We start from the raw sequence: 25,910 nt of genomic DNA on the forward strand, positions 1-25,910 counted from the left end.
TTTTCCACTGTCTGCACTGGGCTAATTATTTTAAAATCTCCTAGCAGAGGTTGGAAATAGCACAACCGTGCCTCTGAAATATTCCTGATCTGTAATGGTTGTGGACAGCTAAGTTGTAACTCATCTCTCTGTGGAGGAAAAAAACTACCCACTTAGACTGAGATTTCCAAATTTTCCCCGGGCTGAGAAGCACGCTGGAAATCTTTGAAGAGGCTGTTACGCTGGTCCTGTGGCTGCCTGGGGAGGGCTCGGCCCTCTGCCCCGCTCCCACCCCTCCTGTGTGCTGGGGTAACCTTTCCCCTTGCCTGGGCTTTCATTTCAGGTAAAGATTAATTAAGAAGTTCCCTAAGCACGAAGTGGATTCCGGGTATTTCCAGAGAAGAAGAGGCAAAAAAAAAAAAAAAAAAAAAAAAAATCTGTGCTCTCCATCCTACCAATTCCAGCTTGGGGCTTGCCCTCACTTGGGAGGACAACACAATTTAAAAGTTCCCAGGTGTCAGCCCCCAAGGCTGCTCTGAGCTGAGCTGGTGCCGCGGGAGCTGCCTGGCCCCGCTGCGGGGGACACAGGGGGACACAGCGGGTGGCAGCAGGGAGACGGGCCCCGCGCTGCAGTGACCAGGAGTGAGCAGCCATAGCTCTGCTCTCACGCTCCTTCCTGCACGCCAAGAGAGGAAAACCCCGAGTTCATCACTACTTCCAAGCGCAAAGTTGGCCGCATCGGGCACAGCTGAGCACTGGCACTCAGCGGCTGTGCCGGATGCTTCTGGGTGTGCTATAGATTCCAAACAGGCACCTTCACATGCTCCCGGTGGCTTTTCCTCTCTGCCTCGCGCCCGACACGAGCTGGCTGAGTTGTGGGGGACTGAGGGTCCTGCAGAGGGGACGTCGTTGTCCCATCGCTGTGAGCATGGGGCGGGACCTGCCCCTGAATCTCTCACTGGGAGGGTTTATAAGGCAAGTACAGGAGCTCGTTCTCCCACCCGTAAATCACACGCCACCCCAGGCCTGCTTTGCTTCAGTTTTATGCTGTTCTGCAGTTCCACAGCAAGGTGCAGCTGGGGCCTCCGGAGGCGAGAAGAGGCTTGTCCTTCGCGCTGGGCTGGCTCAGAGGCGCCCTGAGTTGTCACCGATGCTTCTCTTAGGTTGGACATGGGGAAAAGGTTCTTCACCCAGAGGTGCTGGACACTGGAACAGGCTCCCCAGGGAGGTGTCACGGCCCCAACCTGACAGTGTTCAAGAAGAGACCGGACAACGTCCTCAGACACACGGTGTGACCTGTGGGGTGTCATTGCAGGGACGGGAGCTGGACTCTGCTCCTGTGGGTCCCTTCCAGCTCAGGACATCCTATGATTCTCACAGCTCTGGAAGAACTCCATCCTGCTGGGAGGTGGAAGATAGTTTATGGCAGGTAGGATCCAAATTCAAAGTCCAGGTATTACATAGCAGGTAAAATGACAGCAGAAAATAACGATTATTATTAATAATAATTTAGATAGCAGTTTTCTACGAAACAGTTACACTGTGGGGCACAGGTGAAACTTGTCTTGACTAGCACAGAGTCATCAAGAAAACAAACAAGTAGGAAAGAAATTCCTTATTCAGACCTGGATGAAATTCAGCCCTGGATGAGTCTAGGCTGGTCCTGACTCTGGAAACATGAACAAGACAACTCACTGTTCCATCACACCCTCTCTGTGCAAGTGAAGGCGACAGGCAAATCAAGCAAAACAGCAACAGTGACATCAGGTTTAAAGATGCCAGCATCTCCATTTGATAACCGCGGTCCCTTCGAGATGTTGTGATGACGCCAGCCAGCGCAGCTGTGGGGCGCAGGGCTTCAAACCTGGGTTTTTATCGGCACAGAGGAACAAGAACACTGACCAACACGAGCCCATTGTGGTTTGCTCTCACGCTGCCCCGTTCAGTGCATCTCATACAGTTCAATTTTGTTGTCACGTTCCCAGAATTTGAATCTCCACAAGCGATGGAGAGGCCTGGGGGAAATACAGTCATTTCTCTCCTGAACGATGCTCTCCCTGGCATGCCTGATGAATCATATTTTCTGACACAGAAAAAAAAAAAAAATCCTGTTTCAGGGTAAAGACACGCAGCTGTCCCCCTCCATGGCTTCCACAAGTCCAACGCAAGTGCGAAACATAAGGCCTTTCCAATGGTTTAAATTATTTCCGTCCTCGATGCCAGAAAACTGGGGTAATGTTGGGTGGTGATGAAATAGATTTATTCTCAAATATTTTTGGCACCAGTGAAAATGGCTGGCAACACTTCAGGAGTCCTGGTGTGGCTCTTCGTACCATGGCACCAGATTTACCACTCGCCCCCTAACTAATTAAAACCTGGACTGTAAAAAGGGAGCTGGGGCTACCTCTGAGCTGGAGGGCTGGAAAACAGGAGGAGGAGTGGAAAGCATCATAAAGGAGGCTGGAAGAAAAAGGAACCAGTTTTTGCTGTCTCCATTTCTGACAAAGCCCAACTTGCCTGATGAGCCAGCGTTGCAAAGTGTCTGTTCCCAGCCGGGGAGCTGTGGCACTGTGCTTGGGAGATTATGAAATAATCCAAGGAGGGAAAAATAACCATGAAAACAGAGCTTCACTAAACTGCGGAGGAGGAAAGTGAGTTCAAAATAATCCATTGCATCCAATAGCAGGGAAGGTAATTTTTTTTTTGTCACCACCCTGTTAGGAAGTTGCATAATAATTGATTAGATATTATTCTTGAAAAGATCGTATTCTGTGTCTTCCACTATTTATCACAACATATCCCACAATGACACGTAGGTAACGCTCCCAATGTCACAGCCAAGGGCCATTAGAATGGCAGGACCAAGTGTGTGCATTTAAGACAGAATCAAGGATTGAATCTGTGTGAAAATGTGAAATTCCTCCTTGCAAAGAAGAAGGCTTCAAAACCACGTCTTTTCTTGTCAGTCTTTTTGCTGTACGTCCCACAACCGGTGTTTGCTCACTGGCACAGCCAAGAGGCTCCTGCAAACTGTGTGAGTGTTTCAGAGAATCATAGAATTGTTTTGGTTGGAAAAGACCCTTAAGATCATCGACTCCAACCATAAACCCAACATTGCCAAGTCCACCTCTAAACCATGTCCGTAAGTTGCCATTAGCCATGTCCCTGCCCTGCCCTCCCACCGCTGTCGAACGTGTCCAAATGTCAGAGCAACAGCAAGACCCCTACATGACACCAGGGTCAATGGACTCTTCTCCTGCTCCTTAAATATTTCATCTGTAAAGCAGCAACCTCTCCTTTTTCCAGGGGTGGAGAACCTGTTCCTCAGACACGTGGCTTTCTGAGATGAAAGCGATGGGAATGTGGGGCTGAGAAAAATTCCTTCTCTTTGGCTTGCTTCCAAGCAGGTAGTTGGCTCCAGCTTCATAGTAGTCTTGAGATGGAGCCTATTTTTCAAGACTTCCGACCATTGTGCCTTGCACTGTTGTAGGTGAAAAGTTCAACAATCGAAATGATGTGCCGAAATGTTATTTCCTAAAGGAGAACATCATGTCATTTCCCATTGCTGTGGGAGCTTTCTTCCAAGATACAGAGCTGTTTTCTGGGGTAGTTCCTTGGGGCAAAACCGACATCTGAATGTACGGGTGTGGTGGTCTTTACAATGCGTGACCTTCACTTCAAGGTCATTACATTTGTGTGTATTTAAGGGATGTTAGCCACGTGTGTTTCTACCGGAAAAGTAGTTTATAAATAGCTGCCATCTGGGGATATCTGGGGTACCAGTGGTTTCCCAACTCATTCTAAGGGAAACGTGGTCTCTACACTGCTCCACTGTAGTATCCGTTCCTGGATATTTGTTTAATAGTGATAACACCAAATGTGTTGTTTTAAGAACTAAACAGTACTACTTCTGCTCTGCTAAGTCATTTCCCTACAGACAGCGCAGCAAAACTGCTGAGAGTATTGGGAAGCTCTTGGTTTATTTATTTTAATTTCATGAGGGAAGTGTAGAGTCTGTGGGATGGCCATGCAAAGATGGGCAGCTCCACCTCTCACAGCTGGATGTTATGCTTATGTACATCACCTGCAAATAATTTCTTTAGAAGCAAAACACGGTCATTTAGCAGCAATGTGGCTTTTTCTGGTATGCAAACAACTGAGGAGAAGGACAACCTGCTGCTTCTCAGGCTCGGTGCTTCCGTGTGCCCCTATTGCGGCCTTTCCATACTCAAAAGGGGCCGAGAAGAAAGATGGGGACAGACTTTTCAGCAGGGCCTGTTGTGATAGGACATGGGGTGATGGTTTTAAGCTAAAAAAAAGGGGAGATTCAGGCTGGACATGAGGAAGGAATTGTTGGCCCTGAGGGTGGTGAGAGCCTGGCCCAGGTTGGCCAGAGAGGTGGTGGCTGAACCATCCCTGGAGACATCCCAGGCCAGGCTGGACGGGGCTCTGAGCAACCTGAGCTGGTGCAGATGTCCCTGCTCAGGGCAGGGGGGGCACTGGGGGAGCTGGGAAGGGCCCCTTCCAACCCAAACCCTTCTGTGATTCTGATTCTGTGATTCTATGCTGCCTCTAACCTTATAGGAGATCTGATGAGTTCTTTTCAAGGAGCAGTGCGTTTAAATGCGCAGGTTATCAAAGATGTGAGTGGTATATAGGAGAATATATCATCAGCTTTCTTCTAAGTGTTCCCACTGCCTTGCAGTAAGTAGAGCCAGTTATATTATAGAACAAGGATCAGCTTTTGACATTGGGGTTTTATTTGTTTCTTTGTTTTGTTGTTTGTTTCTTTGTTGCGTGGAGTTTTTGTTTCTTTTGTTTGATTGGGTTTTTTTTGTTTTGGTGTTGGTTTTTTTGTTTTGTTTTGTTGTTTTGGGGTTTTTTTTGTTTTTTAAGTAAACTAAAATGGTGCGTAAATTAGTACCACATGTAGCACTTCCCAAACAAGATAAAACTTATACTGGCCACTCCTTTGGTAAGCTAGAAAATAAGCAGAGCTCAGCATTTGGATTCTGACAACTCTTCTGTGAATATTTGAATGATCAAGATTATTATGTTTCTTCTTCCTCTAACAATAAAAGAGCATTCAGGCTTTCAGGGTGACGCAGAGTCACAAGCCCATGCCCTGGACAAGGAGATGAGCTTGGTGCACTGGTACCTGAAGCACAGGGCAGTGAGTCCCAGTCAAACCAGCGCCCATGCCAAGACGTGGCTGGCAGGGCTTGGTGCGATGGGCAAAACACCAGGATTTGTTAGAAGAAATTAAAATGAGTGACCAAAACCTTCCAAATGGTAGCTGAGGGGAAAGCAGTAACCAGGATAATGCTTTCTAGTTCAGCCCACTTTATGTAATACTCAGCTGCAGAATAAGCTTCAGCAGTGACCTGGTTGAGAAGACAAATACTTAAAACTCCCGTTCAGTAAATACAGTCGTTGTCACCTGCTTCAGTAAATATACTGAAAAGTTCAAGTCAGGCAGTCCTTGATGCTAAAGGGACTAATGAGAAGGACCAGAGCAGCATGTGTAATTCTCACTCTGCTCAGCAGCTTATGAAACAGGAGTAAATGGGTGACCTGGCTTGAACCGTTTCCCAAGACAGCCTGTAAAAATTCCTCTCGCTTCATTGATGATCTCCTTTTAAGTGAAATGTTTGTCAACAACCAAGAACCATTTAAACCCATGCATTTGTTTGCCACCCCTAGGAGATATTTGCTAGGATTTTAAATAAGCACCTGACTTAGAATAATAACCATGCGGTTCAATTATTTATACTTGAAATCAACCTGCAGATGCTTTTGTCTGCTAAAAAATACATGATTCTTGAAGGCTTCTGAGACTTAAAACACAGATTGCATGTCTGAGGACGTTTTGCAAATCTTACTTAATCACAATAAAAGGCATGGTAATAAACCAGCATACTTTTTATTTTAAAAAAGACATCCAGTTGCACATGATGCCCAGGACAGCCTTGTACTCGGATGGCTTGCACATCAGGTTTTTGTGTTTGGAACCAATTCCCTCCTGTACGTCCCCAAACCTGCGTCTTGCAAAGTCCATTGGAATCTGTAGTGGACAAGCCTGGGAGCGTTCCCTGCCCTGCGGCTCCGCATCCCGTTCGCTGCACAAGCCGCTGGGAGATGCGATACACCAGCCTTGGTAGTTTCTGTCGGGCAGCAGCTTAGCAGTAAAGATGCTACAAGAACAGCGACTGTATTTCCCAGGGGAAACCGACTATAACAGCTTGTTCGCTTGAGTGACCAGAAAAATTATGGTCCAATAACGAGGGGAATAAAATGGGGAAAGACCTGGCACGTCTGGACCGTGACCCCCTCTGAGTGCTTCGAGGTGTGTCAGTGCCAGACAAACACCATCGTGCTACAGGAGATGCCGCGGCAGCGAGGAGCACCCCAATGCAAAGCCCAACGCAAAGCTACCTTCAAAACTGTGCCAAATCCCCACCAAACCAGCAGCAGAGCCCCGGTGTCTGTTTGCATCTGCCTTCAAAGGAGCAGGGACAAGTGAAAAAGTGAGAGGATTAGCTAAGTGCCAGAAACACATTCCTTCCTATTGTTATGTCTTGCTTAAAAAACTAGAAAGATGCAAATGTGGCAATGAAAAATATCCAGTATTCATACCTAAGTTAAAAGTAACTATCTTTTCGATGGGTAATGTACTGAGGACAACATAAAGAAACTATTGCAGATGTCCAGCTTTGGTACAAAGTGTCCTGTACGCAGAGAGGTAGATGCCTCCAGGGAGCCGCTCCAGCCTGAATGGGATGCACAGATGGGCAAATATTCCAGTGGGTAAGAAGGTGAGAGGTAAGAAAAGTGGTACATTCAAGAATCTTATCAAAATTACTGCCCAATGTTGAGCCACAGACAAATGTCACACTTGGAAGGGCTCTGCCTACAGTCACCTATTTTCTCCGAAGTAAAGGTTTTTAAGGTTTTCAGCACTACCGTTTGGCCAGTCAATTCAGTATACAACATCGAAACTGTGATAGCACAAGTATGTCTGAATAGTCCTTCAACAATTTGCTGGTTTGCAAAATTAAATAAGGAAAATTGTCCTGAGTACTTCCTTCAGAACTTGTTCTGAGCTATGTTTAAATTAGTACAACACGCACAATTAAAACCATTACTTGCCAGATTTCAGCTGGAAATGAAGCAACAAAAGACGAATTAAAAAATCAAAAGGAATGTCTATTCCATTACTAATCACACAAGTTTCTGATTTGTTTTCTGTTAGTAATTCTCACAGAACATGTAAATGAAGCTATGGTTCATCAAAGGGCCTTGAGACATAACTAAAGAGAATTACGATCAATACAACTTGTAAATGAGATGAGACACATGGAAGTCAAACTTCTATTAATATGTGCAAGGAAGCATTTAAAAAGTAATGGTAAGGAAATGTACTAGTACAAATTTGCATCTACGAGTAAGCACAAGCTAGAAAACTAGGATTTTTTCTGATTGCAGATGTGATACTTTGGAAATAAAATGACTGAAATGTTTTTGTTGTGGAAATTTTTATAACCTACACCATTACTAGCAATAGTGTATTTAGAAAAAGTGTCAGTCCCTGATCCAGCAGGTAAGAACCTAGAAGGTACTTATATCACTCTATATATATTTAAAAATAAAAAATACAAAATTAGTTATGCTTTTAGCTATAAACTCCTAGGAGTAACACAACTGAAGCAATCAATCTTGGGGAGAGAAGAGGGAAAAGTAAGTTACAGAGGGATAAAATCCTTTCAACTGGTGACTTGACTTGCTGACAGGCACTTGATACCAGTTAGCAGGTAAAGCTCATCCTGTATCCTCCAGCTTTCCAGTTGGGCCTAGAAAGGGCAGCGCTTCTAACAGCATTTCCAGAAATATATATAATGCACAGAATAGAGAGTACAGCAGTTAATAGTAAGAAACCGTTAGCAGTTAGGTTATTTGTGTGTCTGTGCACAAAGGCGAGGACATTTTAAGTGCGGGCCAGAGATGAAGGAACAGGCCCATGAGTACCTGTGAGCACAACTGGACACAAGACAGATTGTGGTTTCTGGTAGGAAAAAAAAAAAAAAAAAAAGAAGAAAACAAGGCACAGCTACCTTAGCACACTGCAAAGGAAGAGCACAGCTGCACCACGGAGCACGGGGGTTTGGGGCCAAGTGAGTGAAGCAAAGGACAACGTGAGCACACCAGCTCCAAAGGCCTGCCGCTTCTTACCATGCTGGAAATAACAAATTGCCACAAAAACAAAAGTCCTGTGAAAGTGCCACCAGCTGATGTGACCTTGTTTGATGAGCCTATGCCACTTCTCTGAAAAACAATTGTTTCTACGGAAATTGAGATGCCAATATTCCAGAAAAACAATGTCCTTGGGTGAAAATCAACATTTCCTCGGATGCCAAACAGTTTAAATATTAACACACAGGAAAATTTTAGGTACACAAATGTGTTGGTTGTTGGAAAGTTGAGAAAGCTGCTCAGTATGTCCAGCTTCTTTGATAATTTCTTTTCCCCACTGTGTCCAAGTGTAACTGGCTCAAGTGCAAATGGCATCTAGAATGAATGCCGCAGGTCTCTGAAAAACAAAACAAAGATATTGAGATGTTAGCGATACAGGAATTATAGCAGACGACACATTTGCTTTAAAGGGGGAATTAAGTTTGCTTTGGAAAAGTGTGCATAATAGTAAAGGTGGAGCCAGGAAACGGTGGCCGCTCCCTTCTCTCAGGGCTTTGAGGAGACTGTGGCAGCAGACCCAAAAAGACTTATTTTTCAAGTTACATTCAGCTGACCAGGTGTTTTCAGCAAGGGCAATATGTACAAATGAACAAACAACAGACATAATGTTCCAAAGCAACAAAGAATTTCCACATTTGACAAGTCTGAGGCAAAAGACACAGGTCCCAGACACATTTGGCCATTTTCTTAGGAAAGTGCATGTGTGAGAAGCAGGAAGGCAGGATCACACAGCTGCTGGGTTTGTACAATGTCCAAAAACCATTTTAAAACATGCTTTGAACATCCTTGGGTCTTGCCTCTACCTGAGGTTACATAAACCAGCTACTGTTTCTCCATTATTGAGGCACTGCAAGTTTTTTAAACCAATGTCAGCAGGAGATATGATACCAACCATGTTTCTGTATGTGAACAAATACTGTGGCTGTGCATCGCTATATGTGGTATACGATAAATATTATAGATGTGGCAGCTATTCCCATCCACTAGGCAGAACTGTGCTTCACGCTCTCACAACGGTCTCAGAGAAGTCACGAGTGAGCTGATTCCTCATTGAAGACCCAGCTTTCTAACTAGGGACTCCATAATCCTGGTCATAATTAAGCCACAAAAGCCTGGGGTTGGATGGTTGACTCATCTTCCTCTCCACTCAGCACATCAGTGTGATGAGCAATAACTGCTTCTCTCTCCTCCCCCTTTTCTTTCCACTGTATCAAGAAGAGGTGCGGTTGGGATTCTGGTATGCCACCTTGCCCATTATTTGAATTTCTTGACGGTTATTTCAGATTCTTGTCTCTGCCTCTGTTCCTGGCTATTCTGCATGTTTTTTCCTGTGAAGACAGCTAAAGTTCCAACCATCTTTCATCGTGTTCTGTTGGCTTTGCCAGTGCAATTTTGCGGTTAGTGTTTCAGTATTGTTTTAATACCTACTGCTGAGATGGATGTTCTACTTATAATTCTGATAATATTCAGATGATCTATGTGCTCTTTGCTGCTAAAATTACATATTTATTAGTTTATTTGTAAAGACTATGGCCATAAAATACAATAAAACTACCTTGTTTCGCTGCCAGAATTTCACAGGTTTTTGTTAAAGCAGACGATTCCGCTCACACCCCAAAATAAATGAAATTCAATCTCCACCTTCCTAGTAATTTGTTGCACTGATCTCTCCCCATGTTGTTTAGAATCCTGATAAATTTTGGTCTGGTTTCCATTGTTGTTATAGATTTCTGTAGCACCATACATCTTCACATTAGGGGTTTAAATGCTTTCTATCTTCTTTTTCATGGAGAAAGGGGTTGGTCTAGAAGTTAACTCAAACCAATAACGTTACATGTACGGGCTGTCTGCCCAGTAGCCAGCGCACCATGGCTTGGCAGGAAAGTCCAGTAATTCCTTCAGCAGCGGGATTTGAGATTTGGAAGATAAGGAGCCAGAGCGATGCTGGCACACACAGTGCTGTTCCAAATGCAGATGTGGGACTACAGTGCTTCTTGGGCTACAAGCCTACAATTGAGGGTTATTTCCTCCCAAATTGTTCATCATAGCTATGACGCTAGGAAGACACCCATTTTGAATCCCACAGTTCCTGCATTTATCCTTTTGTGTAACTAACTAACTAACTTTAAAACGCAGGTAGAGCAAGCAATACTGTTCTAAATGACCGCACGTGCCGAGTAAAGTGATAGTGCACGCCTTTGCAGGCTGAGTGTCCCACACAGCAGCTTGGGAGGACAGCGAAGCTGCGCTATCTGCTCAGGAACCGAAGGGCTCCAGTCATGTGGAGTATTATATATCAGACTTAACAGCCCTAGTTACTTGGATAAAGTCTATTATAGATCAGACTTAACAGCCCTAGTTACTTGGATAAAGTCTATCATAGATCATACTTAACAGCCCTAGTTACTTGGATAAAGTCTTCAGTGTTCCTAACAGACTGGATGCAGTATACTGCAAACCTTTCTTAAAAAAAAAAGCAAAAGAGGCATTTGGAGGAAGCAAAACAATAGTACTTCCCTTCTTGGCTTAGTTAGCAATGAGGAAAAGGAGTAGCTGAGCCAGAAGGACAATCTTCACTCTTCCTGTGCGTGACACATGCAAGGGGCCCCTGACAAAGTAAGATCCTGCCGTCAACTTTTGAACTCTACATTTACAAATACACTGTACTAACTTAGCAGTTCCCGGTAGCTTCCGTTGGTGTAGTCATCTGAAGTAAACACATTTCTCTGCAAGCCTAGAACTGTACAGATAAGCTCGCGGCTGTTTTCAAAGCTCTGCATCTCCGCATGCTGCGCCTGCTACCGTCACAGAGCCCACACTCACCTGGTACCTACTGTCTGGATGCTGACTCAGGAACCGGCTTCTGCACTCCAAAGGCAGTGATAAAAATATTCACAACTACTATAATGAATACTAGACCAGTTGCAAGGTTGTTGAGGAAATTCAGCTTCACATGTTTCGCAGGGTTGTTAAGGTCATATTTTACTTTAAAGAGAAAGGAAAAAAAAATTAATTACATGCGTATTTCAAAAGCCAAACTAAAAGTCTTCATTTCTCATGTAGTTTAAGAATTTCCCTCACACTGAGCTATTTGCATCAGTCATACTTAAAAGGGAAGTAGGATTCTGCAGTGTCAGTAAAAGCGCTAAGGGGAAGATGTTTAACCACAAGGAGCCTCTTAGCTTCCAGTAATTAGCATCTAATCTCTGTGGATGCACATGGGAAGTAATGGATACATAAACATTACTAGAAACCTTATGAGCTCTTGATCCCTTGAAAACTAGTTTTGTTGCAGACTTCAAGCATTTAAAAATCATTGCAGTCTTGAATATATGAAGCTTGAAGCTCTGACAGGATGGAATGAATTTAAATTTCCTACAGTTAAAATGCCACAGGTTCTTTGCAGACAGCCCAATTTCTTTATCATTGCTGGATTTCTTTCTTTGTACTGGTGTCCTTCCCCAGCTGTACTCCCTGCTTTTGCACCGATTCTGTTTTTAGAAAGCAAGGGCGCTACATCTGTTAAACAGAGGACGATTTCAAAGCAGCGTAGCTGCAGTCCTTTACACAGAGAGCATCAGCTGTGTAAACATTTTCTTTTGTTTCTTGCAGTTGTTCTTTGGTTGACCTTCTAATGGGAGTGAGGGAGGAACACACAAGAAGATAGAACTGAGTTGAAGCTTTGATCCCAGGCCTTGTGAAAACATCTAATTAATTACTTTGAACTGATAATAGACTTGATGATAGAGAAAAGCACGTGCTTGTGGAGGACAGTAGGAATCTGCGGGCGCTGGCCTGGCATCAGGTGGAAAACCAAGATTTTTGTCTGCCTCTGTTCTCCTGCAGCAAGAGCTCCACAACTCAGACCCTCTGCTAAATTTCTTGGATGCTGGTGGAATGAGTGCTGATGAATTCTGAAGCATGTTTGGAGAACGGTTTTTGTCTGTTAAGGCTCCTAGCGCTTAAATGTGTAGATCACTGGAGCTTGTGTTTGCACCTCCAGGACACGTGAAAGTTTATACCTGACAAGCTTTTACAGCAACGTAAATAAAACTTTGAGCTCGTTCTGATAGGCATGTACATAGATATGTAGCTTATGACTCTACTGCATGAGATAAACTTTGTTATTTGCTTTTAACATAATGACCCTGTCAACACCACAGAACTTAACTGCAGAACCAAGACTCACTTGTTGAAGCAGTTAAGTAGAAGTGGTGGCAAATGCACTTGTATGAAAGTGAAGTATGAAAAGCCAGGTTCACTTGGTGTCCCTAATTAGGAAGACTAATGCTGTTTTGGTTTCAAGGAATTCTGGGCGCCCATTCAAGTCCTGTTTGCTAAAGCAGTGTAGTCAAACATCACAGGCCAGTCAAAGCACTGCAGAATGGCGTGGGGAAACTACCCGAGAAGCTTAAGCTACTGCACATCTGTGTAGGCATGAAATAATTTAAACTCAGCATTACTTAACCCTGAAAATGAATTTAGACATGTAAAGCATCTGGAGCTACGTGGATGCTTGCATCCCAACAGCACCTGCAAGGACTCCAGAACTGTTGCGTGAATGAAGCAGAATAAAAGAAATGGAATAATTAATCCTGAAGTATGGAAGAAAAGCATCTCAGATGGTTGATTAAAAAAAAACCCAAAAGTAATAATGGCCTAACGTGTTTTGTGAGTTAAAACAAGTCATGCTCAAAAGAGAACTGACACTGTCCAAATAAGGGTCAGAGGAGACAAGTATTGCTTGTCAGTTTAAGTAGTGCTCTAAATTTTGAGGAAAATTGCAGTAATCCTATCTTTGTGATTATAGTACTTAAAATGAGGGTGTTTGTGAAAATGTTTTTAAAAGCAGTTATTCTTTAAGTATTTTATTATAGTGGGATTAGATTACTATGATTTCATGCCACTGAAACTATTTCAAGATATTCTTTGCTTTTCTTCCAAAGAGAAACTGGATAGTTGCACTGACTTTTGTTTGAACTTGGAAGAGCTTGGAAGAGACAAGATTTTGTGGCTGGACAGAAAGGCGAACTGTTCCTGCAGGCCAAAACTACCAGCTACACACTGTGAAAAGCAAGTTCTTGCCACGATGCCTGTATCTTTGTACATAATACCCTAGGTGTACCTGCTCTAGCAGGTGGGTTGGACTAGATGATCTCCAGAGGTCCCTTCCAACCCTAACCGCTCTGTGACTCTGTGTGATTCATATCCTATTTCCTCCCTCCAGCACGTCTGAGCCCAGACTGGGCTCCCGTCACTCTCACCATTTGCTGGGCGGGCTGCGAAATTCACCTCAACCCAACTTTGGGGTTGGGGCTGCTGGGTCCTCTCTTTACTCTCAAGGCGACAAAGATAAGAATTACAGAGATGGAATCCACTTCGGCAATGTCTGGCAGAAACAAGCGTTGAAAAGCAATGCCTCAGCAAATACTGAGAAATTATTGCCCAAGAAAAAACAGGGAACTTTGTGGAATCTCCTCGGGGCCAGGACCCAGATTTTGCTCTTGTTCCAACTCCACCAAATGCAGAGACAGCTGCATTCTGTCTCTTGTGTAAGAAACAAAAAAGCTATGTCAGCTGCCTATCAATATTACAAGTCTTATGTATCCTGGTTTCCTCTGAACTTCCTCCTTAAACAGAAAGTTGGTTTTTCAGTTGTGCTAAAAACTGGAATATAAGACTAACAGAGATGACAAAGGTGGCACCTATAACTTAGTAAATGCCACGTGTGAACTCTGGCTATCACCTTCAAGGCTTTCCATTCACAGTTGACTTAAGATCTGTCATATAGTACTCATTAATTTAAAAGGAAAGATTGGAAAAAAGTTATGAGAATAAATGGTCGTATATCACTAGCAAAGGAAGTGATCCATAGCTTTTTCCAACTACTGAAGGCACCATTTATTTCAGTAATAATGGGGTTCGACTGATGCTGAAACCTGAATGTTTCCTCTGATTTCCACAGGTATCTTTGATCCACTCTCCAAAGTTATGGTCTGGGGTTTTGGGTGCTGCTAATCAATGTTGCAGGTTTTCAGTAACTTTGCAAAGTGCCACTGAAATCTTTTTGCATTTTGGCTTGCAAAAGCATGGGGAAAAATATCACAGCAAGTTAAGATAGCAAAGGGAAGTACTGAAGACTTAAGGTCAAACCAGAAAACTCAGACTTCCAGAAGAGTGCTGTCTCTCCACTCTCTGTGGAGTTTTACTTGGACTTTCTTGGGTAATTCATGCTCACTTAGCGATGACATTGTTTTAGAAATGAGCCTGGTTCTACAGCTACTTAGATCAATATTATGCCTTGCAGAATAAGGCAGAGTTGTAGGACATACATGTGCTACTAATCTAGCAATACTAACTTAAAATACCTAATTTTTAGTGATAAGTACTGGTTCCTGTGCCTCACAGCATTGTACCTATTAATACTGAAAAGCATCTATTAATACTTTTGGGAATAGCAAAGACACTGCATTGAACTTCTAGGAATGTGAAGGGCTGTAATTCAACAAACGAGACAGAAAGGGGAGGTGGGGAAGACAGCGAGTAAGGAACTAATTCTACAGCTGTCTCATTAGATGTGCCCAAAGCACCGCTAACACAAGTCCTATTTAAACCCATTCTCTTGAAATTATTTCTAGCATATAGTAAAGGTATGGCATCGCATTTGTTTGGCAGAAAGTAGAAAAGGTTTCTCTAGTGATAAGCAGAATTCCAGACAATCTATTTGTAGCTCCAGGATGCTACTTGGATTGTGTTTTCATTTTACAAGTAATTTCAAATTTTTTGGCTGCAGCCATGGTATGTGGATAATAGATGAGGTATGTCCTTATGGTGAAATCTTGCTCCAACTAGGCTATTTTTTTTTAATTTTCATTTCAGATTAACACAGGTTTGAAAATTAACAAGAACATTTCTACCATTCCCCACCTAGAGATTTAGGATGCTTTGAATAATTTCCTAAATTTAAAACAACAGGTTTTTTTCATTATTGTCTAGCCTTTGCTGTTAAACCTTTGATTTGATTGCAGAAGCACTAACAAACTGAAGACAATATTTCACCCCAACATGAAGATGGCTGTTTCAACTTTCACTCCTGTTTTGGAGTTCTATGTTCACAATATATTCTTATAATATTACTTATTATATGACTGATAAGGAACAAACACATTTCAGTCATAAGATTAAGTAAGAGGTCTTGTCAGAAACAATATTATGAAACTGGGCAGACTGCATGATCCTATCTGACCTATTTTACAATATTTCATAATTTTCCTTCCTCCTCGGGCCTTCTGAAAAGAAAAATATTCATACTCTGGGCAAATGAGTATGAGGAAGTTGATCAAAATTGAAGATTCCACATAAAGCTGCCCTTACTCCTTTTGTTGCAATATTTCTACGGTCTTCAAAGAAAACTTTAATAGATTCTGAGGTAAAGACTTTCAAATAGAACAGCTTTGTAAGAAGAAATGGAGAATCTATATATCATCTTACAGGTTACATCCTATAAGGGAAATACACGTGCTACATACCAAGGAATATCAGGAGCACTCCCACCATAACTTGTAGTGTGAGCGACAGGCTGATAAGAATGATGAGCGGGATGTAGAAGGAAAAAGAAGGTCCTTGCTCCATCACGGCTTTCAGCTGGGATGCGTTGGCCATCAGCAGGGCAATGTCCAACATGCTCTCTGCCGCGCTCTTCTTGTTGGCGTAGTGGTTGATGTTCATCGGCCCATTTCTTTGAATCCACTGTGCTGTTCTGCGCTAAAATTGGGAGAGGGGGAAAAAGGTTATTCACATCTCTTCTAATTGGTGTAGCGAGCGAGAGATGACTTGGCCCACTGGCTGATTTCTGCCATCGTCCTGATAGAGTAACAGCGGTACTGGGACCACCTGAATCTTTGTCCTCCCTCTGAGGAGAGCAGTAAATAGTGGCTGTCCTGGACCGCGGCAGATGGACATTTTCCAGCTTGTAGGATCAGTCTAAACCACCAGTACGTTTCTGCTCCGAAAAAATGATTTAAAAAGCTAAAAAATTTGCACTGAGAAAAGTCGTGAGGGAAAAACCACTGTAAACCAATCGAGCAAACAACAAATGATTACCACTAATTTAATCCTAAAGGCATTCTTAAAAATACAAACATTTATTAAAGTCACCCCGTCATCACACATCCATGTAGTTCCTCAGTTACTCATGAGTCTTATTTTGAGGATTTCTGTGGATGTTGGCTGCTGTACAAGATTTGCTTGACCTTTTTCCCTGCTGCTTCTTACTCCGCCATGCCACCAACCAGGTCTAGCCAGGGAACTGCTTTTCTGTTTAAATATCATATGATCTGTGGTTGCCACCAAGAACTGCCCAGTTACAAGGAAACTTTTCTTTCCATTTTTGCATCAGCAGGTTTGGGTTGGTTGGTTGGTTTTGTTTGTGAGTTGTTTTTTTCTTGGTTGGTTGGTTTTTTTGCTTTTTTTTTTCTTTTCATTCCCCTGCAAACAAACAGAAAAATAAAAAAGCAACTGCAGGGCAAAACCAGAGCTAGTTAACCCAGTGGGATGAATAAAATGAGCTTTTCCTGATGATGATTCATGTGACCCAGCTTGGAATTCAACAGTTCATCTCCCAGGGGTGCCCATTTCGCTATGAATTAGATGCAGCTTAGGGTAACTTGGTCAGGCTTAGATGCCAAACTCTGAGATGAAGGAAATGTAGGGAACTCTCTTTTCTGCAGTCTCTAAACAGGTTAGGAACTTCATTCTCACTGCTCTTACTTCTAGACTTTATTTTCAAAAATAATGCACAAATATGTTACGAGTAAGCTTCTTCTAGCTGACTTCCTTAAACCTGTTTCTTGGAGACCTTTTTACTGCACAAATGTGTACCCTCTTGCCAGAAAATACTGAGGAAAGTCTCTCTTTGAAGGTTAGTTCAAATGCAGAAAACGCCCTCTAATTACTCTCTTCAGCAGCACTAATAACTATCAAATTTCCAATTCCAAAGCCAGGTTTGCCACTGTCCAGACTTAAAAGCATCCTTTCAAGTAGGACAGATATTGATGCATACAGTAAAACATTGCCAGTTTTTCCAGGGCATTCAAATACCAAACTTGACCTATTTTCACCAGACGTTGTAACCAACCACAGTCTGAATATTTTACCGAGAGAAAAACGTCATGGGGCAGCAGCAGACTTTTTTTCTGCAAAGAGAAGGAAACATGTCACTGTAGCTTCATGCAGACGGATTCTTTACTGAGACCAAGCACCCGGGAAGCACATGGCTGAGATAGACACTGACTTCAGTCAGGAAAAACTCGATGCTTGTTTGGTTTTGTCTATATGCCAAAATCTAAAAATGCAATTTAGCTGGGGAATGTATCCCACATTTGTCACCTTTTCTCTCCCCAAGGAAAGTTGCCTCTTCCCATCCCCCTGCCCTGTTAAACCACAATAGCATTTGGATGCTTCAGAAAAAATACTGCAATTCTGGCATCCCATCCACCAGGAGAACTACACCAGGCGTGGGAGTTCACTTCCTTATGGAAAGCAGGATGGAATATATGCTGGCAGTGCTCAGTAGAAAAATCCAGACTAACAGTTTTCACTGTCCTTTGTACAGTAAAAAGCCAAACACACACATTTAGCTCTTGATTACCCAAGGCTGGCAGTGCAAGAGGGATGGGGAACCACGGGTGTAGTAGTAGAATCCATTTTCTGGGCATGAATTTAAAACAAGCTCTTCTCAGTAGACTGTAGAAGTAATATGATCTATTTTGTTGTAAGTTCACAATAGAGGAAGTTTTTTCCTATGTCTAGTAGCTAATTAACAACTTCTTGCCAAAAATACTGACTTTGAAATACCTGTAGTGTCTATGAGGCTGTGGTGTGTAACACGGGCAAAGACTGCATGGGCAGCTGAGACTCAGTTCTGAACCCTAATGGAAAGGAATGGCAGTCAAAATATGACCACCAGTTTCTTTGTTTTCACTTGATATAGGAATGTGATCATGGTTGACTTTCTCTTTCTTTCTTTCTTTCTTCCTTCCTTCCTCCTTTCCTTCCTTTCTTTTCCTTTCTTTTCCTTTCCTTTCTTTTCCTTTCCTTTCCTTTTTTCTTTCCTTTTTCCTTTCCTTTCCTTCTTTCTTTCCTATACAAAAGAGCAAATAGTCTGGGCTATATCTACATCTTCTTTGCAGTTACTTCTCTGACTACATAAGACAGTTTCTACACAAACAACAGAATATGATATTTTGTTTTTCCTGGGGAGACGTACTGACACACTTTTAGGGCCTTGCTGTTTGCTAATTCAGTTGCAGGTGGAAATAGCAGGTGGAAATAGCAGGCCATGACATTGGAACTGTGCTGGAGGCAAAGGTTTGGAGTCACTTCTCCAATAAATGGAGAAGACTTTTCAAAGTAGGGTGCTGCTAAGGCAAAACTTCTTATTCTGGGAATGCCAACTCAGCTTACCAGATTTCGATTCTAAAAAATGGCATTGAACTCTGTTAAGAAGCTTTCAGCTACCACTGCTGAAAGCAGATCAGTTCAGAATTGGAACTAGGCCTATGGGGAACTGAAACATCGGTTCTACTGTACGGCGCTTTTTCTCAGCCTGTGATCTTGCCTTCTGCAGGAAAAAGGACATGTAATCATGAAAGCCCCAGAAACAATCATTTCCCATCTCCTGATTGAGAAATGGAGCCTCCTGACTCATGCTGGAAAACCATAAAACCAAAACAAAGAAAGGCAAATTACCCTTGCCTTCTGGAAGTAAGTTGAAGGCAACTGCCCAAAGTATTGAAACAAATGCAGTCAGTACCGTGGCAGCAGTTTTTAAGGCCAAACTACATGTTTACCCAGCAATATAGAGACAGGTAATGAAAGGAGAGCTGTTCCCTTAACCTCAGGGTAATGACAGTCATGTACAAGAGAAATTATACGGGAACTTCGTTATGTGGCTTTATGGTTTCAGGGACATTCCGAGCACGTAGCAAGACATTCAGCCCACGGCACCAAACACCACTTACTGTGCTGTCACCACCGCAGGGCTGCGCAGAGGGGGAGTGGGACTTGTGGAGGTTCTCCAGGACAGCTGTAAAGTGAGGTTTTTCCTGCAGGTGTCCCTTGGCAAGAGAACAGTAGAACCACAGAATCACGGAATGTCCTGAGTGGGAAGGGACCCCCAAGGACCATCGAGTCCAACTCCTGTCCCTGCAATGACACCCCACCGGTCACCCCGTGTGTCTGAGGACGTTGTCCAGTCTCTTCTTGAACGCTGTCAGGCTGGGGCCGTGACACCTCCCTGGGGAGCCTGTTCCAGTGTCCAGCACCTCTGGATGAAGAACCTTTTCCCCATGTCCAACTGCCCCTCCCCGGCACATGTTCCTGCCATTCCCTGGGGTCTGTCCCTGTCACAGAGAGAAGAGCTCAGCCCTGCCCCTCCTGCTCCCCTGCTGAAGCTGCAGCCCCATGAGCTCTGCCCTCAGTCTGCTCTGCTCCAGCTGAACAAACCCAGGGGCTTCAGCCGCTCCTCACACGGCCTCCCCTCCAAACCTTCACCAGCTTCGCGGCCTCCTCTGGACACTCTCCAGTACATATTCCACGCAACATGCTTCAGTCTCCGTGTAATCAAAACACCTCATTACACACTTTCAGCATTCAAATCACCTGGTACAGACAAGCCGATCCCTTCAGCTGGTGTCACCAATGCGCCTGAGGAAAAACAGCGCGTGTGCACGAGAGCCTGGCGCAGCTGAACCGCAAAGCACCGGCCTGCGAGCAGAGCCACCCGCCATGCTGGTCTAGGCCCAGCTCTAGGGCAGTGACAAGCGTCCCCGTGCCGCTCTGTGACCGGGGAATCCCCTGCTTGTCACAGCCACCCACGCTGCCCCCACACCAGCTCTGTCTGCCTGCCTGGAGCGCTGCGGTGTGCAAGGGTAAAGCTACGATGCTACGGCAGGAGCTGGTGGCACTTTTTTGCTTCCGCAAGGCCAAACCTTCAGAGCAGGTGCTGGAAACACAGCCTGATTGACACGTGTTGGTACGGACCTGGCCACCGCTTCGCTTCACTTGGCATTTTAACAGTACGCCCAGAAGAACTGATTCCCCTTGAAATACAGAAAGGATTCATTCATTACACCTATTAAAAAATAAATAAAAGTGGCACGGAGGCAAATGTCCTTAGGTGCTGAGTTTCGTCAAGCACGGCTAAGACCCAAGTAAGACTAAAACAGAACACAATTTCAGAACTTTACTTCTCTTTTTTTCTAAGTTCAACCCTACAGTTAGAGAACGGATCTGCTAACTTTATACAATTATTTAGTAATTCCCATAGATGTGGAATCTCCGTCCACATCTCCATCACCTACATACTGAAAATGTAATGGGCCATACATGGCCACTCTGAAATCAGGCTTCCCTTGTCTGAGAGACCTTGCGGACCCAGAAAAATAGGGAAAATAATCTACGAAGAAAAGAAATAGTCTTCCAACAAAAATATTTAAGCTGTATCAGTTACGTGACGGATTATTAGATCCTTTGTACACCTCCTCAGATGTTATTTCTTTTCCCCCAATAAAACATTAGATCACTCGTTCAGCTTAGCGCTGACTCAGAGAGAAAAATCCCTCCATCTGGAGTGAATCATCAGCTACATTCCCTGCAGAAATTTCATTGCGGGGGGGGAAATCTGCCCATCCACGTGCTAAACTAGTTTGTGAGGCTTCCCAATCACATCTTGAGACAGAATGGTTGCAGGCAATTAAAAAAAAAAAGGAACACACACACACAGTTAGCGTCCTGTGTTCATATTTCATAGACAGCATCATTTTTCTAGCAACTTTAAAAACTTATACTCGAGAAGAACCACTTTTTATACAGACAGAAAATGCAAGTATGACTACATTAAGGAAAAAAAAAGTGGCAACCATGGTGATTTCTGAGAGCTAAATAGTCAGTATGAAAAAAAGGGAAAAGCACAGTCATGTTAGCTCAGGGCAGAGCACTGTTTTCCTAAACCTATATTGGTCCCAGGACAAGTTAGACTATTTTCACTTATTAAATGACTTAAAAATAATCAGCACACCTGATGACTAACTTGGTGAAATAAAGTAATAACTTAAACTTGGTTGTACCCCTATTTAAGTAGAAACTTGTATGATTTTTCTTCTGTCTTGCATTACTACTGTTCATTGCAGTGATTTAGTCTTTTAATGCTGTTTCTCCAAACTGGACTGCGAGCTGCCTATTTTGTGTTGATAAAGCATTATTTGTTTATTCTAGCTACTTAACATACAAGTAAAAAAAACCTTATCACCAACAGTTTCAATATTTGGAGTATATCAAATACTCCAAATGCAATTTGATGCAAGTAATGCTTTAGAATATGCCATATCACTCTGTATGCAGTAAAATTATTTCAAGTTCCTACAAATTTGAAATTTGTTACTTGCAGTGTGATGCCAAGAAACTGTTGTGTCCCCAAATTATTTATGAATTAATATACAGTATTGAATACAGCTTTAGTAATAATATGACTATAACAGAAGCCAACTATTCCAGAGCTGTTCTTTTCTACTACCCAATTCTTGTTCACCTTTTTCATAGTTCCTCTCTAACTCTTCCAACTGGTGTTTCCTGTTTTCTTGGAAACGTTAAACTAGGTTTTACAACATGGTGAATCTAGGCTGTTTCAATATGGACCGTGAACAGAGAAAGCAAAGACAGGAGATGAAAAAACAGCTACTATTAATAACTGCATTTGTACAAACAAATCCTTTGCAGAAGTGGCCAGACACTTCTGCCGAGCGTAATTATTCCCATTAGTCACTGAGGTGTGCTAGCCCAGGATTAGAAGCAAGGAATTTCTTACTTCTAAAAGCTTGACAGCTGCTAAAAAAATGATCCAAACTAATCATGGAGTTAAAATAAACCACATTAAACCACTCTGTGATCACTCACTGAGAATTACAGTGGGCTTAAATAGTCTATTTTTAATTCGTGTGCTTCTACAATGCTTTGAAGACAATTAAATCTGCATTTCGTGCCAGCTTTTCTGTAAGAGAAGGTAGCAGTCTAGTGCTGAAGATGTGCAAGAAAATCGATTCTGAGGAGAGGGGAGACACCAGGATGGGCAGCAAGCAAACCAGAACGGTCTGAGTCGCGATGCCTGCGAGCATTCCTAAAAGCAGACACTTAATGCACTTTTGACTCCAATACTGAAGATTCAGGCACTTGTGGATTTGTGGTCTCTCCAGGTTTAGCTGGCTGTTGAGTTGGGGCATTCTTTTGTTTGTGTGAATTGTGAACTTGGTCAGATTTTTAAGGTCTCTCTTATTCACAGATAGATTTTTAAGAAATCTGTCCCACTCTGTTTTATCTCACATATACTTCTTTCTAATAATGTTTTTTTGGTGTGAGAAAATGAAAAAAGTGTCTCTAAAGTTCTCTGAAGTGCTATTGTATGCATATAACACAATATAATAGTACGTCTCGCTGCCTATTCTTTATATGGCACTCACATAGAACTTCCAGTTTCTATGGGAAAGATGTAACAAAATGATGATTGCTTGCAACCGAAGATGAAGTAAAACAGGAAAGCTGCAGAAAAATTCTTGGAGCAGACCAAGTTAAAAAAAAAAAATAAGTCCCTATGACCAGTACTTGTGATGCAATCACAACTCTTTGTTAATAAAAAAAAGAAAATTGCTAAGAAGTCGGTGACTTAAAGGAAACGCCTTCAGGCCATCAGTTTGACCTGCGTATCCCCAGCCTTGACTCTCTTTAGGTACTTTCCAGGATTTATTAAAACCAGATTTTTTTTTCTTGGTACGATATTCATGAATACAAGGGTTTGTCAGGAAGCGAGGGAGGGAGGAAGGAAAGACCTGCTACACAATCGGTCCAGTCTGTCTGTAACCAGAAAGTTTTACTAGTGACGTTAGAAGGCGGTTTAATAGAAGTGTTTCTGTGTGGCAGAGTCTTAGGTTGGAATAAGAGCTGCTTTTTAGAGTTCAGTCTCTTCCAAAACATAAAAGACGCTCTTTTACCAGTCTGGCTTTTCAGACAAGTGTCACGCTTTGAAAACAACCTTTATGTATAAACAGAACATGGGATGAAATGCTTTCCAGTGAAGATCTCTGGTCATGTTTTGACTACACGGAGTAGTAAAAAGCTGGGTATTTCTCTCCTTGATTTTATTTGGATTACTGTACGGAGGAAAAAACACATAGGCTCAACTCTTTAAGTAATTCTTCCTACTTTTGTGCTCACTTATCTCCTGTGTAGATACCCCTGAGTAACTTTTCCATCCTCTCCCAAGTCATCTGGGTGGAAAACCCTGCCGGGCTGGGAGGGACCGTGAGCTGAAGGACCAGCAGAGGTCTTGGGCAGGGGACCCCGCACGACCCGGGGCTGACATGTGCTGGGGCTAAGGGCTCATCGTGCCAAGAACTACCAAGGATTTTCTTTTCAGCCTTTCATTACCACTTGCCTGTCTTCGAAGCGAGACAAAACGGGACGCTTGCAGCAACATCCCTATTTTAAAAAGAGCCGCTGAATTAACGGAAGACGCGTGAAAAACAGTAACAACGGCGCGGTGCCGGTTACAGGACCGCGGCAGCAGCCTCTGCCCGGGGCTTCCCCGCCCCGGCTCGGCGGGAGGGTCCGCAAGCGCACCCGCCCCGGCCGGCGATGGGACCGCGGGCCGGCGATGATGGGACCGCGGGCCGGCGATGGGACCGCGGGCCGGCGATGATGGGGCCCCGGGCCGGCGATGATGGGGCCCCGGGCCGGCGATGATGGGGCCCCGGGCCGCCCCGGCCATGCCGCCGCCGCTGTGAGCCGCGCCGCTTCCCGCCCGCCCGCCCGCCCCGGCCGGTGCCGCCGCAGCCGCGCCCGCTCCCCGCCGCCCCCTACCCGCTCTCCGGCCGCCTGCTCCGCGCCCTCCGCCAGCCCGTTCAGCTCGTGGGTCTCGCTGCCGGAGTCCATGGCGGCCCCGCTGCCCGCGGGGCGGTCCCGGCTCGACGGGAAGAGCCGCCGAGGAGAAGGTTCCCAGCGAGGCGGCGGCTGCCGAGCTGCGCGGCGGCCCCAGCGCTCCCGGCCCTGCCTCCCTGCACATCCCGCCCCGGCACCGCCCGCCCCGGGCCGGGCCCGCCCGGCGGGGCAGGTTCGCGCAGCGGGGCGGCCCCTTTGGCAGCGGCCTCGGCCCGGCGGAAAACACGGCTGGAGGGGAAGGTTCTTCAGCTGAGCTGGATCTGGGGACCGGGGCGGCTGCCTCGCACGGTCGGGCTGGTTTCAAGACCAAACAGCTCGGTTTTATGACCCAGTTTCCAATGTTGTCCAAGAATCATAGTTCGTGCTATGGTGGGGGAGTACAGGTGATCGGTAATGTATGCAAATGTTCCCTTTTAGAAAACTATCTCTACAAAATTAAAGTTGCAGGCTAGGGTTTTATTTTAAGGGCTTTTTTTTTAAAGTGATTTTAGGTTTTCGGTGTCATAATTTTTTTTTCCTCCCTTCTAGACTTATTTTCGCACCTGTACCATGGCAAATGACGCACATAAAACCAATTAACGTGCAGGTTTGATGGTGATGGAACATCAGAGGAATACTTGGTTGCGCAGAAGCAACACAACTGGCAAGAGAGCAGTAGCGTAAGCCTCAAGTATGACGCAAAGCAAAATAATTTAAAATAGAGATTTTAAAATGTTATTGTTACAAGCAAACCTTCCCCTAGTTGTATTCAACAATATTCAGAGTAAAAAATAATAAAAAATATGTGTTCTGTGACCCCATGTAATCTTGTTTAAGGCCAGCAGTGAACTGCTCCTCTGCGCCAAAAATGTTTTCAGTAGTTGTTCAGTGAGCCTGTCCCTGTGTGTGGTGTCCAAACATATTCCTCGGCTTAACTCCTTCAAAATCTTTTATGTTAGGAATTGCTTTTCTCACCTGCTAAACACAATTAAAATATATTCTATTTACAGGATGTAAATACACGCAGAATATAAATAAAAATACGGCATGTAAATGTAAATAAATATAAATTGGGCTTTTTTAAAAAAAAAAAAAAAGGTGTAAAGGCCTCTTGCTAGACCTTGCCTAAGGAGAGATGATGCAGAAGTATTGCTACTGATTCCTCTGTCACCAAGATAAGGTTTGTGACACATCAGATAAAAATCTCTATACACACCACACCACTGCAGCTTTTTGCATGCAGCAGATGGGGACTCCTCTCTAACACGCAATAGCTCCCGAGCGGGTGGGAGAGCGGAATTCTGATGACCACCTTAACATTTTAGGAGTCTCCGTGAATATTTGGTCCTTTGGAGTTTCTCCAGTGGGGTTTGATGGAAATTCATGTTCACCTCACTGCACTGACTTCTCATAGCCGACTTTTAAGTTCACAGTGATTTTTCGGTAAAGCAGACTTAATTGGCAACTGAATCAATTTTTAAAGTCCACGCAAAAGCATGTGGCCAACCAGATGTGGCCAAGCACAAGTTAAGCGTGAGTCAGGCTTAATGCTGAAGGTCACCGAGGAGTACAGCTCACTGTCCTCAGGAGTGTGTTGAATTGATCGTTAACTTCTGTCTGGGAAAAGCCCCGTGACACAACATAGGCTTGCAAGCTGCTGTCTTCAAAAAGCTGCGCAGCAAACATTTATTTAATTAGACTTTATAGGAAATACT

General features: G+C 43.9%; 1 protein-coding gene across 1 annotated transcript; it reads right to left on the reverse strand.

Moving 5' to 3' along the window:
• Positions 1-5,928: 5,928 nt before the first annotated feature.
• On the reverse strand, positions 5,929-24,322 carry NINJ1 (ninjurin 1). The gene is made up of 4 exons (XM_065642648.1): positions 24,139-24,322; positions 15,759-15,993; positions 11,053-11,214; positions 5,929-8,566 (listed from the first exon to the last, which is right to left on the reverse strand). The coding sequence occupies exons 1-3, from the start codon at positions 24,208-24,210 to the stop codon at positions 11,060-11,062; spliced, it is 462 nt and encodes a 153-aa protein (XP_065498720.1). The 5' UTR covers positions 24,211-24,322; the 3' UTR covers positions 5,929-8,566; positions 11,053-11,059.
• Between the last annotated feature and the right edge of the window lie 1,588 nt (positions 24,323-25,910).

This window comes from Caloenas nicobarica, chromosome 11 (genome assembly GCF_036013445.1).
Source record: "Caloenas nicobarica isolate bCalNic1 chromosome 11, bCalNic1.hap1, whole genome shotgun sequence".
NCBI classification, from domain to species: domain Eukaryota; kingdom Metazoa; phylum Chordata; class Aves; order Columbiformes; family Columbidae; genus Caloenas; species Caloenas nicobarica.